We start from the raw sequence: 19260 nt of genomic DNA on the forward strand, positions 1-19260 counted from the left end.
ATTAGTTCTGATTCTTTGAAGTGGAGCTGTATAACACGGTCCCGGCAAATTAAGCAATATACTGCTGTGGACAGGGTCAGAAGCAAAATGTACTTTAGCCACAGAAAAAAAACAACAAGAACATCATCAGTTTAATATCTAGGATATTTTCTCTGCCTTACATTGACATCAGACAGCCTTATCTAAACAGGTACCTGCTCTTATATAAGCCAATTATCACTCTCTCCAAACACACCAAACTCCATAAGCAAAATCAGTCATTTTACCTCACAGAACACAGGAGTTGCTGGTCTACTCTTGCATTAATTTGTTGGTTTGTTTGTGTTATTGTGTGACTTTGGTATTAAAAAACGATAGTTTGGATTCTCTGAAGCCACACAACGACACAAACAAACTAATCAATCAAGGCAGCAGTAGACCAGAAACTCCCATGTTCTGTGAGGTAAAATTACTGATTTCACCAATGGAGTCTGGTTGGTTTGGACAGAGTGATCTTTGGCTTCTATATTGATGGTTTCCCATCAAAAAAAGGCTATCTGATGACAAAGTAACGTGTTAAAAATATTCTAAATATAGTGTACCATTACAGGGATATTATTTCTTTTAGATGGGCCTTTTTTTAAGTGTTGCTGACCCTGTCCACAGCAGTTCATGGCTTAGCTTCTGTGATAGTATCCCTCTCTGCTTCTCCAAACTGGGGGCGTGCCGGCCGCCATTTACTGCAGCTAATACACTGACAGTGGATAAATACCTCATACGACCCCACTTAAATAATCCTGACCTTCCTGACTTTTTAATATTAGAAATACCACATTAATGAGAGAAGAATGAGTTTCCTCCAGATGAAGCATTTGCTGTTATTTCAGGGCTAAAAAATAAAGATTGCCTGCTGACTGGGCAAGTGGTAAAAAAAGAATTATACTATTAAACCATTTTTGATTAGAATCGATTAAGGATTAAAGTAATTTTTCTTGCAAAAATGGCAGAAAATGCTGCTTTCAGCCACTTAAATATGGAGATTTCCTGCTTCTCTCCGTTTATTATCATATCAAACTGAATAACTTTGGATTTTAAACTGGCATAAGACATTCTGAGACATCATCTTGGACTTTGACAACCTGCATGGACATTGTTCACAATTTTCTGATATTTTATAGATGTTGCAGCCCTATAGTAAATATGACAATTAACTTTAGCCTTTGTTATGATTTGATACCAGCTGATTAATAAAAGAATTTGTACAGGGGTGAGTGACAGTTGACTTTGGGCGAGTAGATTTTTGACCAAGTGGAAAAGTTTCACCTGGTTAGACAAACTTTCATCTGTGTGATCTCAGAATTAGAAAAGGTTCAGTTTTAACATGCAAAGATTTGCTCTGCTCACACTTAACTAATCCCGTTTAAACGTATCTGCTCCACTTCTCGAACAGATTGGGGCCAGTAGGTCACAGCGGCGCTCCGAAAAAGCAACAGTGCGTTCTGCGTAAAGTGATGAGCTATCAAGTATTCAGTGAAGCAAAGAGCAGCAGCCTTAATGTGAACAGTGCAGGGAGTGTTCACCCCGTTCAGGGGTCACTGCAGTGGAACAGCCCCATCACGCAGCCACATCAAAGACCTGCCAGAAATATGGATGGGTTTGGACCGAGGCCGGGAAAACTCACTCGCTGCACACGAAGGAGCGGAGGAAAGACATTGAAAATAGGTTGTTGTTTACTCTTCCATATCTTCTCTTTATATTATTACAAAACTTTACACGGACAATTGCTAATCTCCACCCTCGAGTGGAACACAGAGGGACAAAACGACAAAAAATAAAAAGTATCTCATCCAAAAGGCATAAATAATATAAAAGACAAACTTTTTTCCTTTAAAACAGATACATTCATATGAAATAATATTTTACTACTACAAAAAATAAATAAGTCATCTAAAGAGTTTTTGATCTTTTTTTATGAGAGTCCTCCCTCCAGTGGGACGTAGTTTCAGTCTTTGAGCAGCGTCTCTGTTGCTCTCTGCGTCTCTCTCCATCTGGCTTCGCTCTCTGTCGCTCTGTTTTCCCATGTCGCTCGTCTCGTCTCCGCTCCGTCCGTCCAAACGTTTTGTGTCCTTGTCACCGTAACATGCAGTGTCTCTGACTGTCGTCCTTCCTCTGTGATATTTCCACCACTGTCTCTATGCTCTGCAGGAGAGTCCATTTGTGTGTGCGTGTGTGTCTTTGTGTGTGTGTGTGTGTGTGTGTCTGGGCTGCAGCCTTCAGACCTCCTGCGGGCTCGGCTGGATCAGCTCTCCCGCCAGGCTGCTGCTGGAGATCCACCCAGGCTTTTCGTCACAGTCCAAGTCTGGCAGGCCGAGGCTCTCCCAGCACACCACAGGCCCGTCCGTGTCCACGCAGTCCAGGTCCTCCTCGGCTGCAGCAGCACACAGACAGACAGAGACCGGGAGGAGAGTCTTTGGTTTATACTTCATATTAAAAAAGACAAGAACAGATTGTGCAGAGGGCCACAGGGTAATTTGTGGTGATGCTGCAGAGCTCGTCTGCAGACAACATGAGGATTGGTAACGATGTAAAAACTTCACTGGAAGAAAAAGAGCTGTCAGAGTTCGATTTCACAATAGTGTGTAACCGTCAGGGTCTGGAGGACGTAGATGTTTTCATTTAGTGTCCGGGAATTTGTTTTGTGGCTCCAATGTCTTAAAGTAACAGTTTGACTTTTTGGGAAAATATAATGATTGGCTTTCTTGGCCAGAGTTAAAATCAGTTCAGTCTCTAAATATGAAGCTACAGTGAAGAGCAGGCTAGCTTAGCTTAGCACAGGGACTGGAAAAACAGCTACCCTGGTTCTGCCCAAAGATTTAAGCTTTTAAATAAAAAACTAATTAAACACGATATATCATATTTATTTAAAGGTAAGGTCCTTTTTAGAGAGGTTTTTACATCATTCTGTAGCTTCCCTCATGGGTTCTTTATGTCAAAGTTTGGTCAAAGTGCATGTGATTTTTCCCACGTGACCCGACGTAGGTTTCTGCACAAGGACGTTACAACATATAAACCCTCTAGGCTGAAGGACAGGATGGCATCAGCTCTGCAACCTACGTCACTCGCTTTTTGCAATCAGCTGAGTGGGAGCTGTCACTTGAAAAATCCACAAAACAACACAGATGGAAACCTTTTCCAGAGTTTAATGCTAAGCTAAGCTTAGCGCTTGCTAGCTGTAGCGTTTTAATTATCAGACAGATATTAGAGTGGTATCAATTTTCTCATCTGACTCCTGGCGAGAAAGCAAATAAACGTACATCCCAAAATGTCTTAACTATTCTGTTAACTGTCAAAGCTTATGAGAGAAACTCCCACACTGTCTCGTTTTCTGCTGACATATTTATTAAATATACCTACGTTTCAATCTAAACGGCCTTCATCAGGTTTGCTGGCAGCATCTGAACATTTCCATATATATTTTTTTTGTCAATGTCATCAATTAAGAATATTTATATGTGCCATGAAGTTTTGTACATCATTATTTATTTATCTTTTAATGTGTACAGTTAGGTTCATGCGTTTGTTTTTGTTTTGTTTGTTTTTTGTGTTTGTTTTTTTCTGTCCCAGCAAATTATGTCTCATTCATTCACTCTATTGTACTGTTTTTGCACTATTTAAAAAAAAAAAATCCATATATATAAAAAAAAGAATAGCAACTGCCTCACTTATCATTCACCCAATCAGAGCACTGCTGAGGCCGATCAACACCTGAAACTGCTTAATGCATCATCAGTCAGACAACAGAGCTGACAAAAAAAATATTACAATAAATCTTAAACCTTACTTACCCCACAGGTCAGTAATTTACACGAATATTTAAGATTTATTGTGATTTTTTTCAAATGGGAAATTCAAACGCAGAACTAAAAAAGCACTGAGAGATCACGGTTTAAACTTAGAGTTTAAAGGTAGAATCAGTAGGATTAGTTAGTTGCTGTTTGTAAATGCACCAGAAAGACAGTTGATTGTTGAGTCTCAGTCCCAGGACGTCAAACACTGACGTCCCGGGTTGGTAAAATGTCCCCAGCAGCAGAATAATGAGAAAATAAGAGGGTACGGGTTCTGCAGATGCAGGCGCCGCCACACACTTCCTGTTGGTTGTGTGAGGGATTATTTTTGTATGAGTCTATGCATTGTTTTTTTTTTTTTTTGAGAAAATCCTGCATAGTTTAAACTAAGTTTCATTAATTGATTCATGTTATGTGGAAGGATGTGGTCAGAATCTAATGTTTTCTCTATTATCTGCTGGTTCTGATTAACAGAGGAGTGAGAACGCACCAGAAGGAGAGAGGAGGAAGAAGAAGGAGGGGGAAAGAAGACTTGGATACTTGGAGAGATTTTGTGGGCATAAAAATGTGTCTCACCAGTGTTGTCTGCTGGACAGTCTTCATTGTTCCCGACCAGACAGCAGGAATGCTGCGAGGGCGAGGACTCCCTGTGCTCGTCTGGCGGGTACCCTGCGTCGGCCCCCTGGTCGCCAGAGTGCATCTGGCCATCGGGGCCATGGCACTGCGACGAAACCTGGCCCAGGGGAACCATCTCCAGCCCGTCCTGCTGGCACGGTGCCACGCGATGCATTAGAGGCAGAGTGCCGCTGGAGAAAGTGCCATTGGTCTTGTTGTAACATCTGTTCAGAGACAGAGACATGGGGAAGACGGAAAAGAGAAGACAAGAGGACACATTGGTTTATAAAGGTGCTCACAGTGGTGCTCTGCTTCCTCCTGTCTGCAGATATCTGCGGGTTTTCCTCCAGACACAGAATCCCCTTGTGTTAACACTCCTCACAGTGTACAAACAATGACAGCTCTGACACATCTGGAGCGCTCTGACACAGCTGTGAAAAGTGTTTTCAGCAGTTGAACCGGAGATTAAAGGTCCGGGCTCTCTCTGCCTCTAAATAACTGTGACAAGTCGTGGTTTTCGTTCTCCGGTGAAGTTCCCCCAAAAGCAGACGGTCACACGCGGCGAGCTTCACCACGTCTCCCCGAGCCCAGCTTCCCCTCCATTGGAACGTGATTGGATCGTGACCACGCCCCCTCTTTTCCCAGCAGCCCGAGGTAAATAAACACAGGGCTCATTAGGTCTGCTGGCTGGGTGCACACAGGGTAAACTGTGATGCTGGAGACCCTTAAGTACATAAACAGGACAGTCAGGAGGGGGGACGTGTGTGTGTGTGTGTGTGTGTGTGTGCGTGCGTGCATACACGTTTTGCTCAGCTGCATCTTATAAATTGTGAGTAATGTCCTTAAAATATCCATAAAGCTCATCTTTTTCAGATTTTTCCAATTTTAAAGAAGAAAAGACAGTGTTTTTGTTATGTTTCCATGCACCAAGTTGTTGTGTTTCCTGCTGCAGGACAGGGATTCTGCACAATCGACACATCAGAACTCATGAGCTCCTCATTTTGGTATTGGTTGTCTGTGTTTATATGTTGTATCTGTGTCTGCTCTCCTTTCGCTCTCCGCTTAAACAGCTGACAAATATAGAGAATAAGAACATAACTTTTAAATAAACGATCACAAACAGCAGTAAACGTGTAACCTGCTCTGCCAGCTCACCCTTTTACACAGAGGTCGCTTTGACTCTGTTATTACCTCAATAAAAACTGAATTAATGTTCCCCAGATGTGCACAATGAAGTTAAAGATATCCATAAACAAAATAAGGCGTCTTGTCTCACCTGTTATTGTTGCAGAGGTTCTGACAGCTCATGCAGTCAGACGTCTCTGTTTGGGGAAGAGCGGTGTACATGCCTCCACCCTGAGGACACAAACATCCAAACTGAATCTACACCTGCTGCTGTAAAACAACACACCTGCTCCTTTAATACTTGCATATAATATTATATTAAATAAATTAGATGTCTGGTTAAGTGCTCTGTGGTGACTCACGTTGTGGTGGTGGTGTGGGTGCGAGTGCTCGCAGTCTCTGGTGCTGTGGGTCAGGGTGCCGTCGTGGCCGTGCGGGTGTCCTGGCGAGAACAGGCCGCCGGTGCCGTTGAGCAGCGCCAGGCCGTTGGGCAGTTTGTGATGGAGGTGATGGCAGCCCTGGGGTAAGATGGGGCCGCTATGGCCGTAGCCGCCGTGGACGCCCCCGTTGATGCGGCTGGAGCCCGGCAGGGTGGTGTACTCGAGGACGTGGCCGTTCATCTCTGCCGGCTGGTACAGGTAGCCGGGAGGGTCATACTCTGCAGACACGGAGACAGAAGAAGTGACAAAGAGGGTGAGGGTGGAGGTAGAAACCAGCTGAGGACAGAAAATCTCACCAGATACAATAAAAATATCACTTTACATCAATACAACTAATCCCACGCAGAAGAGCGCAAAATAAAGCCGCAGTAAAAACAAAAGATCCCCTACAGGTCTTTTTGTTTGTAGTCCAAGAGTCTGATCCCGACTGTTTAAAGGAATAATTCATCACAACAATCACTGATACTTCTTCAGATTGAAATCTGTCCACAGATCAGGATGAACCAACAATGTGAAACTAACTCGGTAATCAGATAAACAGGATAATTATTATTTACAGGAACAGAATTAAGTGGTAAATTTCACTGACAATGAACAAATACTTTTAAGAAGCTCTGTGCATCAAGTCCTGAAAGTTGGCACAGACATTTCTTCAATCTCTATCAGATATTTTAGAGTAAATGATATATCTTTTAAATAAAAATACTTTTATTTGCACACATATAAAACTGCGACAAAATACAATAATGACAGAAAATAAATAAATAAAAGTTTCAGGAGGTCACAGGCTCATACAAGAGACCTCTCCTTTTAAGAAAAAAACATACAAATAAATAAAAACAATAATATTAATCAAAACTAGCACCAAAATAATTTAAGAAAAACAAAAGCACATAAAACAAGTGAAAACAAAGAAATACATTAACAATATGTAAAACACCTAAACACCTAAATACCTAGCTGTGTATATCAAGAATCAATTAATATTTTATCTAATATATAATAACTTTTTCTCCAATTTTAGACAGTTTTTTAAGACATGAAGTGATGACGTCTTTTTATTATTTTTTTTTATTCTTTTAATTTCTGTTTATATACAATGACATGTTTTTCTTATTCTTACCTCTTTTATCTTTCTGTCTTTTTCTGCTGTGATTTTGTGCAGTTTTACCTCAGTTTTAGTTTAACTTCTCTCTGGCCTTCCTGTTTGTTCGTCTCTCTGTTGTTCTGTTTCTTCCTGGTTGTCCTACTTTTACTTTGTCTGTCAAAGCTCTTTGGAAACTCTGCTTTTAAAAGCGCTACATAAATAAAGTTGTCATTACCATCATTATTATTATTAAGAGAGCATTAAAGGACGACTCCATCGGCTTTATTTTGCAGGCTTTTCAAATTAAAACTCCCACTAAACCGTTCAGCAGTGATCTAGTTTACAGCGCTGATGCTGATGTATAAAGAACAACTCCTGGGACGCTACAGAGTGATATAAAAGGATCCACCCTTTAAACTCTGCACTTTGAGAAGTTTTGTTAATGTTTTACAATGACAGAGACAAGTTTGTACAAAACCTTTTAAAAAGTTAATGAATCAGTTTGATAACAGGGCTGAAGGTTTAGTAACATATTTGCCACCGGCGTTAAAAAATAAAAGCTCTATTGTTCAGTTCACTCTGGTTTTGGTGTGAATCATCATAAAGAGAAAGTTATGTAGCACCTGTGACTCAGTCTTCTCCCCAAAATCTTTAAGATACAAAACCCCCAAAACATTTACAGATCCAACCGGCCTGGTAAAGAGTCCGTCCAGTAATGGCACACACTTTTGTGAGCGCTGCGGGATCCATATCTGCTCCATGAACAGTTGGAATATGCTGCACACGCCGTCTGGGGGCCAACTACCTTTAAATATGAGCCAACTAAAGTGGAGTTAACTCTTCGTGTGTGTGAGTTGCTGCTGCAAACTCATTTTAAAGTGAACTGCAGTAAAACCTGGTGTGAAGAAAACATTACTCTGTATGATAGATGGGTTTTAAACACAGTAGACAAAATCCCCAGTGGAGGAGGAAGTACTCAGACACTTTACTTACTTACTAAAGTATTAATACCAAACTGTGAAAATACTCCAGTGAAAGTGACTGTTACTGTTGTAGTTGGTTGAGCTGTTTAACTGTTTTGTAGCTATTTTGACTGCAACTAATGATTATTGTCATTCTGGATTAATCTGATGACTATTTTCTCCATTAATCGATGGATTATTTGGTTTATAAAAACTCTGAAAATAGTGAGAAATGTCATCACAATTATCCTGAGCCCAAAGTGACACCTTCACAAAACTTATTTTGTCAAACCAACAGTGTGGCATTGTATTTATGCTTTTTTTTAGAACATTGTTCTCTCTGACGTTGATGCCAGACAGCATCTTCTGTTAGGAAACTGCCGCCAAATATCACTTTCTCCAAATGAACCAAACCCCGTGGATGAAATCAGGAATTTTACCTCACAGAACACCCGAGTTGTTGGTCTACTGCTGCCTTGATCTGTTAGTTTGTTTGTGTTTTTGTGTGACTTTAGTGAATCTTAACCATCATTTTAAAACACCAAAGTCACACAATGACACAGCACAAACTAACGAGGCAGCAGTAAACCAGCAACTCCCATGTTATGTGAAGTAAAACTACTAATTTCATGCATGGAGTTTGGTTGGTTTGGAGAGAGTGACATCTGGCTTATTTAATGTCAGTTTCCTGCCAGGAAAGGCTGTGTCTGTATAAAGTAAAGCGGTGAAAATATTCAAAATATAGCCTACACTTAAACTGAAATTGATTTTTTTAGTTGGACCTTTTTTAAGGGCTAAAATATGTTTTCCTGCTAATCTTATCCACAGCCGCGCACTGCTTCACTTCCATACTGATTCTCCTCTCTGCTTCTCCAAACTGGGGGCCTGTCGACTGGCATGTGCTGTCGGCAATACACTGACTATTGATAAGTACCTCACACAACCCCTCATTAAGTAATCTGAACTATCCCTTTAAGTACAGTTCTTGAATAAATGTACTTTCTTGTCTATAAACTCACTGTGCATGTTGTTCTGCTGGCGGTTCCTCCACAGACACATGGCGATAAAAGCGAGCAGGATGAGCACCATCACTCCCAAAACGCAGCCCACGATCAGGTACAGCAGTCCTCCAGGGGGGCTGGGCGGCTCCTGCGGGTGGGGGCCAGGTGGGGTGATGGGGTGCTGGCTGGGAGACCCCGGGGACTGACGTGCTGCAGACATGAGGAACAGATTTTTTTTTTTTTTTTTAACCCGCGAGCAACAAAGAAAAATAACACAGCACCAAAACTATAAAATGCAAACCATTGTTGCTGGCCTCATAAAACTCTGAACATTTATGTTGTGTAATTACGGCCATCGTACCCGTCATTACAGCTGCAGCCTGCATGGAAACATGCCTGGACTTCTGCTTCATGCATGAGTCATTTCTTGTGTTTTCTTACCTCTGGTCTCACAGATCATGACGTTGCTGTATTCGCTCTCTCCCCCGTCATTAAAGCACTGCATCTTGATATCATAGGAGGTCTCGGGCTGCAGGTGGCCAATCATGTGCCAGTGTTTTACACCTGAGAATGCAAGACAGAAGGAAGGGGTGGGGGGGTGAGGGGGTGGGGGGTGGAGATAAAGGTGAGAAATCGCTTCCTCAATGGGCTGGTGTTGACTCACACTGCTCCAGATCCTGTGTAAACTCACTTCTCCTCCGTCTCTGCGTCTCACACTTTCATGGAGGTCATGTTCCTTCATGCACTCCCTCTCATTCACCCTCCCCTCCCCTCCTCACCCTTCTCTCTTACTCCGTCAGTCCCACGAGGGCTCAGACAGTTGCTTTACTCTAGTCGAGCTCCATATATGGCAGCTTCATGTTTGTCCTGGCTTGCCTCCAGTATTCACACACACACACACACACACACACACACACACACACACACACACACACACACACACACACACACACACACACACACACCGCTGCTGCAGCACCACCACTCACAATCACACCGCTACGTGCTCTGAAGTCACAGATGAGACGACAATCTGCAGCAGGGAAATGCTACATTTCCATCAAATGAGGCTGAAATGAGCTGCTGTTCTTGCCATGCTTTGTTCAATATGAAGGACAATAAATCACTGCACATGTGCTGCCTCCGCCGCCCCGAGGTGGATTTTAACCGGTGTAGGTGGGAACAATAGAAGAAAGCCGCTGCTGAAGATAAATCTAAGCCGACGTGCTGGAGTTCAGACGTTTAAACAGAAAGTCTAAAACGCAAATAAACAGTTTGTGCTCAATCGCAGATTTCAGATATGCAGTTTTAAACAGGACAAAAGAAGATTATCTGAGAGGAAAGTGACAAAAGCAGCACGTCTGGCGGCTGCTTAACCTTACTGGTTACTGAGTACTGATCCAAATGTAACCGCAGCACCGAGAATCAAACTGCTGGGTACCGAAAGTCTGCATCAGGTGTTTTTGTCAGAGATTTTATGAGTAAATAGTTGCATGGCTTTCACAGTATCAAATTTCACTTCATGATTGTCACGACCAAATGTCGTCACGATAACGATGTTGTAGCGATACAGATGGAAAATCAAATTCATCTTTAACTTTGTTTATTTATTTTGCATTTTGTCTCTTTTTCAGCAAATAAATTAAACTCAAAATACGAGTCTGTAACCATAACTGTTCAAACACGTACACAAAGTGCAATTACAGTTAACAGATAAAGAAAAGATGAAGCAGATGAACTGATAAACAAAAGCAAACAAAAGAAACTGAAGGATTTAAATGCACAGAGTACAGTGACGAAAGCTATAAGATGCTAAAAATGTTACACCTATATTACATATTTCTTTAAGTTGCGTACTAATATTTTAAGTTCAGATGCAGAGAATTGATTTAATTAATTCAAGGTAAGGTTGTGTTTCCCGCTAGCCGATGCTAGCTAGCTGTTAGCTGCTATAACGCACGATATGTCAGAGAGTGAGGAAGGAAGTTGGTGAAAGAAATGAAACCTAACACAAATAAATCTTATCACCTCATCCATGGAGGTGATTTCTGCCTGAGTCGTGTCAGATAGATTTTAATTGGCTTTAATGGTTGTTTAAAAGTGATGAAAACAACTCCCATGATCCCACACTACTACACAATGTAATCAAAGTACGTCTTTTGTTAGTAACTGCTGCTACTGTTGGAGTTGTGGGAAGTTATTCGGGAGAAATAAAGTTGATTACTATGTTTTATTCATCAAAGTTGTCAAATATTGATGTTTTAGGAATGAGACTCAATGCTGAAAATATGTGTTACCGGTATTGACATTTTTAAATATTTTATTATATTGAATGTTTTTAACTGGTTATGAAACAGTCTCAAACTCTGTATGACCTACATAAGCAAACAAGACCATCAGTGAGAAGACTGGCTATTTCTATTAGTTATTCTTAATGACTGCTGCATTGTTTTTGTTTTGCAATTTGTCCATACTTATTTCAGACATTGACTGCCAAAGACATGGCACGGCTGGCTACTTTTATTTCATCTTACTGAAGACGGAAAGCAGATGCACTTCATATGAACAAAAAAATGTTGGTAAGAACATTTTTTTCAAGTTGTCATTTTTTGTTCTTAAATATCATTCGTATGTCGTATTATTGTACTTTGACTGTTTGGTATCATTACATCAACATTTTTTTCTAATAGAAATTAAATAATTAGATATCAAGAGGAAACAAGTCATAAATACAGATGTTTTGGCCGTCAAATCACCACGGCAGCCCTCACTGGATACCTGGCCGTACAGTTATTTGTCCCTGACAGCGAGGCATTTGTGGACAACTCGACGTTCAGATGTTAAAGAGTTGGGGCGGAGTGAGAGGACGTCCCTCCTCCTCCTCCTCTTCCTGTACCAGGCTCCACTGTTAGCATTCCACCCGGCAACCTGAGCTCCTCTCCTCCGGACCCGGCTCATATTTCAGCTCTGGCAACCATTTATTAAAAACAGATTTCAGAGAGCCCCGCTGCCCAGGGACAGCACTCTCTATAAATCACACAGCAGAAATGCCCCTCTTCATTACAGCCCCCTCCTGACACCGAGGATCCATTACTGCCAGCTCCTAGTTTATCCGCAGGACGGGGCTGTCGACAAACAAGCGGCTACGCACTCAATCTGCAGGGAAGCACGCACGCAAATGTTCAAATCTGCATTTCCACTCACCTTCCACCACGTCTCTTTTGTAGTCGCTGTCGTTGTCGCTGTCTGTGGGCCGGTAGTAGATGTAGAAGCCTTGGATCGGAGTGTTGTTGTTACTCGAGGGACTATACTGCACGGAGATGGGGAAAAAAGATTACGTTAGGCTGCAGCTATCTGCCGGGCAATTATTATACAAAGAGAGGAAAATTTCCTGCAACTAATGGCGGCGCTTGTTATCAGCAGATGTACAGGACTGGAAGCAGGACTGTGATTGCACTGTCCGTCTGAAGTTCAGCACATAATGAGAACGTCTGAGGTTCAGTAAATGTGGGGAACTATCTGCATCCATCTGCAGCCCAAACTGTTTGTGAGGAAGAGAAACAGCTTTGAAGGGAGCAGAATCAAAAAAACGTGGACGGACAGGGCCTCTTGATCTCTGCTAGAACTGAGCTCTAATCGGCACGGCCGCTCAATTAACGGCCTGATTGAGACTCAATCTGCCAAAGAACCACCAGGTGAACCAGCTGGAAAAGACGTCACTCAAGTTACTCTGCCTCTGGCTGGTCTTATAGGGCAAAAAGTTTAATAAAATAATAGTAAGGTAGAGGCAGGCTGGCCCTGAATATTTAATTATTATACCTGAGGGTGCAGGTTTGATTTGGAAAGTGATGGGGACATACATTTCTGCAGAAAATTTAGGAGTTTTCCACTGCATTTCCTGTAATTCTACAGAATATACCACGACTACATGGGATAAATTGTTAAAACAATGAGGGAGGTAACCATTTTTAGAGCTGATGGAAATTATATTTGATTTAAATTACATTTTTAGGACACATCCCCACTGTCTCTAACATGAATTAAACCCATGATTTATACCTATGTCTTGTCAGGGCCTTCACAAAGTCCAAAGTTTGGAGATAAAACTGGAAGTTAATAATCATTTATTGCACAAAAATCTGTTTGAGCAACTATGACAAATACAAATTCTTAATCCATCTGACTCTGTTTTACACTGCAAAAACTGAAATTCATGGAGGATGAAATATATTAAATCAAGGCAATACAGACAAGATATTTCCTCCTATGACGAAGGGTTGTTTAAAACAACTGCATAATTTAGTACCACCTTAATGATCATAACATGTTATACTAAGATTAAAATGCAACAGAACACTGATATTAACCCATGAACTTTTATCTTTTTAACAGATCCAGCAATTAACTAGGTGAGTACATGTTAATGTGAATATTAAGGATAGTAACGATACCCAAAAGTATGAAAATGAGGCCCGGGAAGTCTTACGGTTGTACTCACAGTCCAGCGCAGCATGATCTGTGTGTCGCTGATGGCGTCCGTGGACGAGATGTGAGGTCCGACCACGGGGCGGTCTGCGTTTCGCGGGCTGGCCTGCGGCACCTGGTACTGCTTCGAGGAGATGCTGTGAGGACTCTCGCCATACATGTTCATGGCGACGACGCGGAACCTGTAGGTGGAGCCTGAAAAAAACAATGTTGTTTACTGAACAATGTGTATTTATTAAGTTATGCTGAAGTGCAGCCTGACATCCTCTGGCAGGTCTTTCCTGTCTGTTCCTCAGTCAAACTTGAAAACTAAAGGTGACCGTGTTTTTGCTTTTCAGGTGCCTCAGTTGTGGACTGACTCACTTTTGAAAACCTACTATTTTAGATGAACTTCTTATCAATTTTATTGTGTTTTATCATTTTTCATTATATCCTTTTAATTGTTCCTATTGCCCTTTTCTTCTAATTGTACATAAAGTGTTTTGTTACTTGTTTTGAAAAGGACTGTATCAGTAAATATATTATTATTTTTAAAAGAAGTGCAGCAACATGGAAAATGAAAATCCTGTCTTGTAGAATATGAGTGAATTTCTGAGTGATTAATCAATAAACAAAATCCACTCATGACTCCACTGACAGGGTCAGTGTTCAGTGTATTTCCAAGTTAACTTTTCATCTGCTACATCTCCAGCGAATTTAACATGAGCAATCTGACTTATTTCACTTGTCTGTCACTAATAAATAAACCACAAAGGTCAAAAACTCCAGTTACACTCAAACTAGAAGTGTTGCTGGAAACTTTTCTTCATGCACCTCAGAGGCAGGTGAAGTTTGTGCCAGAATCCCTCCTCTGCTTGAACAAACAAATGAACTAAAACAGTTAAATATCAGCCAGCTGGATGAGTCACTCCTCTGTGTGCAGCAGTGAAACAGGTAACATAAGTCTAGATTAAGGTTGACTGATTTGAATCCAGATATAAAAATAAAGATAAGACAGATAAAACAGTTTTTCCATGCTAAGGGAGGATTAAGAAACTCTTATCTGTGCAGAGGAATCATGTCATGCTTCAGTGGACTGTACAGAGACGTTCTGAACGATGTGAAATCTCACCGGGCTCCAGGTTACGAACTTCCACAGACAGCTTCAGAGGCGAGATGTTATCCGCGGCCATGACCCACTCCGCGCTGCGGCCGCGTTTGTACTCCACGCGGAAAGCTGTGATTGGAGACCCGCCGTTGGCTCTCGGGATCCACGTGACGTACACCGAGCTTTCGGTCGCCATGGAGATGGTGGGGCGATCAGGGGCCTCGGGTACTGAAACAGAAACAAAATAAAGATTGGAGTTGTGCAGACAAACAGAGAGAGGTGGCAGCTGTCATCACTGCGTCCCAACTCATGTAACGATCACAGACAGTAGAAGAAGAAGTGGGCGGAGCTTTTGGGGTAATTTCTAATGGCCAGCAGTGGTTGACTCCACTGGTTGCAAATAGAAGTCAGACTGTATGGAGTCTTATGAGAAAATAACCGACTTCTCACTTGATTGACCTCAGTAAACAGTTTCATAATAGATTTATGGTCTCAGTCACTAGTTTAAAGTTTTCTTTAACACATCACAATGTTTGGTCCCATTTAGAGTAAAATAAATGATAAAGCAGGGTATGGTTTAGGTCGGGGCTACCATGTGATTAGCAAGTCATTCTCAGTGAGGCTTATGATCAAATCGTCAAGCTAGACAGTATTCATCAAATATGGATCAAGATTCTGTTACTTTTCCTATTCTTCACTAAAAAGGTTTTCAGAAACATAATTTAGTGATGGTTTAGCTGCAATATGAAAAAGATTGCAGTCAGATGGCCAGTTCGTGTCTAGAAGGTGAAAGGACAAACCAAAACCAATCCCTGCTCAAGATGCATGCTCTGATTACAAAAACACAACATGGAGACTCCCGTGCCATGATCGGCTGCTCACGATTGAGTTTGGTGGGAAAAGTGCGACTCCAACACATCACTACTGAGCAGACTTTGGCTTAAACGGATATTGACTTTTTTAGGTGGCTCTCCAAACTAGGGACGTATACACCTTATACAACCCCACTTGAAAAAGTCTGAACTATCCCTTTAAAAGCTTATTTTGATATTTGTTGTACTACATATTTGGATTCACAAAAAATATATTTCTGGTAGTGTGGAGAAGGTTTTGAAACAAACAACATATTGGTCCCTCTTGCTCCACCAAACTCCATTGATAAAATCAGTCATTTTACCTCACAGAACACAGGAGTTGCTGGTCTACCACTGCCTCGGTTGGCTCAGTAGTGTGCAGTATTGTGTGACTTTGTTGTTTTAAATGGTTAGTTTAGCTTCACTGAATTCACAAAATAACATGAACAAACTCAAAGACTGAGGCAGCAGTAGACCAGCAACTCCTATGTTCCTGTGAGGGTAAAATTACTGATTTTTCCTATGGAGTTTGGTTGGTTTAGAGAGAAGGACATTTGTGTTATTTTGGCCTCAGTTTTGTAAAGTGGGAAGAAGTGAAGACACGCCGTCCATCTTTACAGTCAGTGGTTGTCACAGTGGCTCTGCCCGCTAATATACTGTCTATGACAAAGATGGAACGAGTTCATAGAGAAAGCAAAGAAAAGAAAATAACAGACATCACAGTGCAGCGGCATGCCGTGGTGTCATGTGTACTTACTGCCTCGGCTCTTAGCCACAAAGTTAGAGAGCGCAGGAGAGAGCAAGAGAGACAAGAGAGGGTTAGTGAAATGTGAGTTTCAGCAAAGTAGGCGAGTAAAACATGCACACACACACATTGAGATGCAACCCTAAAGCCGTGTACAATCTGCTTACAGCATTCTTCATCCACAGAGTCATTACAGGGTGTCAACTATCGCCTCACTGTTTGTACTTCAAGGCAGAAAGAAACAAAGCAGACCACATCTAAACATGAAGCTCTGAGATCTATTCAACACAGTCCGGTCATGAACTCCACAATACACGACAAAAAAAAAAGTCCCATAACTTCCTCAGAAACATCCCACAATCACTGTCTGCTCACAGTCCGAGCAGCTGCAGCAACACAACAGCCACTCTGTGTCTGCGCCACCTACCTCTGTCGTGAATGACGACACCGAAGTGTGTGTTGGGGGTTTTGTCCTCCGGAGCTTTTGGGGGCACGGAGATGACAGGAGGCTTGGATGGATTCTTGTTGGAGGTGGTGCTCTTCTCTGTTAGAGGAGGAGGAAGAAGAAGAATGAAAAACTGGGAATAAGAAAAAAAAAAAAAAAAAAAGGCCTGACAGGTCTTCGGGGATATCAGTTCCACCAACGGCATACAGAACAGCTCCGGATGTTGGCTCTGAAATCTGAAATTTCCTCCTGGTTTCCGGAGCTGTTTGGGTTTTATCAGGGCGGGTTTCAGGTTTCCACCCTGACCACTCTGCAGTTACACTTTATCTGTGTGTGTTGTTGCTCGGATGAGTGTGTGATGTGAGTGTGTATCCACTTCAATACTTTTCAACAAAATGGGCACATGAAACCTCATGAAAACTGCACAAAATTAAACACCTAGCAGGAGTACTGGTATAGGAAGCTAAGAGATGGACTGTTGTATTTCAGCTACATTTCCTGTAGGAAAAGCTGTCTGACGGCCAGGTCGAGCCATGACAATATTCTAAATATGGCGCTAACTTAAACGGATGTTGATTTTTTTTCAGATGGTTTCTCCAAATTAGGGACATGCCGACCCCTGTCTACTGTAATACCCTGTCTGTGGATAAGCACCTCATACAACCCCACTTTAGAAAGTCTGAACTACTCCTTTAAAAGCTTATTTTGATATTTGTTGTACTATGCATTTGGATTCAGTGTGTCTCCACCAGAATTATATATCTGGCAGTGTGAAGGTTTTGAAACAAGCAACATATCACTCTCTTTTTCTTAACCAAACTCCATAGGCAGAATTTGTCATTTTACCTAGCAGAAAAGCACAGTTGCTGGTCTAGCACTGCCTCGATCTGTTAGTTTGTTAGTCTTATTTTGTGACTTGGCTTAGTTTAGATTCACTGAATTCACACAAACACACAAACAAACTAAAAGATTGAGGCAGCAGTAGACCAGCAACTCCTATGTACCTGTTAAGTAAAATTACATATTTTTCCTATGAAGTTTGGTTGGTTTGGAGAGAGCTATATTTGACTTGTATAACAATGCTTTCCTGTTGGAAAAGACTATCTGATGGCAAAGTAAAGCAGTGAAAATATTCTTAATATAGTGTACACTAAACTGATATGTTTTGGTGCTGAGTCTGTCCACAGGAGTATATATTGCATATATTGAGTGCTGTAAGACAATAACTATGGATAAAGACCTCATTCAACCCCACTTCAAAACATCCAAACTATCCCTTCAAAAGGCTGATTTTGATTTTTTTTTTTTTGGACTCAGTATGTCTGCACTAGAATAGTATTTCTAGCAGTGTGGAGAAGGTTTTGCAACAAGCAACATGCATGGAGATACAAAAAAAAATATGATTGAACATTTAAGTAAATAGGTACAATTTAGGCAATAAAAAAAAAAATCACAGACTTTGAGGAATAAGTCAAATATTTCTTTGGGAGGTGTCGTTGTTCTGGTGAGTTTGGAGCCGCATCTGGACATAAGAGCCTGGTTGGCATATTTTTGGTCCAGGATCATTTTGTTAAAAAAAAAAAAAAAAACACCCTCGGAATACAATCATATGTGTGGGTTCTGGCAGTATTTTACATTTTTCTGCGCAGGGAACATTTTGTCAACCCTTTCTGTGGTATAGCATTATTGTTCGTTTTTGGAAAAGCTGTGGTTGTTCTTATTTTTATTTGTCTCAAAAACACAAAAACATGGTCCCAGTGGTTCACTATGATTATGATACTGATCAGTATGCTTGTACTCTGGATTATAATTGGGCAATGTGGTGGAAGTGGTCATTTAAAGGAATAATCCACCATCAGATACAGTATTTTATGTCTGCATATAATAAAATTTTTAATTATCCAGCAGTTATGTAGTAATGAAGCGTCATCACTTTATGTTGTGGTGTATTCACTTATCCTCAGCCTGTCTCATCTGCTTCTACTTCACTTATTAATCTTCTCCATCCCACACAAACTGTACTAATTTAATTTGGCTGGGTAGTTGAGCCAAAAAATTTGCTTAGTTGAAAATACTTCTTCTTCCAGAACTCACAAACATAATGTGATTATACGGGTTTGTTCTGAAGGTAGAAACACAAATATCATTGCACAAAGCTACAGCACATTTTCTTACACCCTGAACTCAAAAACATGATATGCTTTGCATGTTTTTTTGGGTTTTTTTTTTGCTCTCATGAGACTGTTTTTGACGGAGAATCAGACGCATGTTTCTGCTTGTTTCTGATAAATTTCTTCCTGAATGTCTGGTGAATGTCAGTTGAATCCAGAAACAACCAGACGCTCTTCAACTGAGAGGAACTGACACCAAAAACCATTTATTGTTGATGTTTTAGGCAGCTGAAAATTTGTAGCTGTGTTGTAAAATGAGGTGAAGCGGTTTCTTCCAGTGGTCAGTTATTCCCAGGAATACAACAATAAACAGTAAACAGACTAAAACACATAAGAATTGACCCGTCTTAGAAACCTCAGTCAACTTTCTCTTTCCTGTTTCCTGTACTTAGATATGTTATGTGTTTGGCTATGGTGAA

The 19260-nt window shown here is 41.1% G+C and overlaps 1 protein-coding gene across 1 annotated transcript in view; it reads right to left on the reverse strand.

The window, feature by feature from the left end:
- Positions 1-1691: 1691 nt before the first annotated feature.
- cdon (cell adhesion associated, oncogene regulated) overlaps positions 1692-19260 on the reverse strand; it is a 58309-nt gene continuing 40740 nt past the window's right edge. The window contains exons 10-19 of the mRNA XM_084717437.1: positions 16653-16769; positions 14651-14854; positions 13553-13734; positions 12259-12364; positions 9496-9618; positions 9073-9264; positions 5927-6222; positions 5716-5795; positions 4401-4663; positions 1692-2407 (exon numbers count right to left, since the gene is read on the reverse strand). Of these exons, the coding sequence (XP_084573563.1) occupies positions 2253-2407; positions 4401-4663; positions 5716-5795; positions 5927-6222; positions 9073-9264; positions 9496-9618; positions 12259-12364; positions 13553-13734; positions 14651-14854; positions 16653-16769 (1718 nt within the window). The 3' untranslated portion in view covers positions 1692-2252. The remainder of the gene's footprint in view (positions 2408-4400; positions 4664-5715; positions 5796-5926; positions 6223-9072; positions 9265-9495; positions 9619-12258; positions 12365-13552; positions 13735-14650; positions 14855-16652; positions 16770-19260) is intronic.

Source organism: Lutjanus erythropterus, chromosome 4 (assembly GCF_056507025.1).
Source record: "Lutjanus erythropterus isolate fLutEry1 chromosome 4, fLutEry1.hap2, whole genome shotgun sequence".
In the NCBI taxonomy this organism is placed as follows: domain Eukaryota; kingdom Metazoa; phylum Chordata; class Actinopteri; order Lutjaniformes; family Lutjanidae; genus Lutjanus; species Lutjanus erythropterus.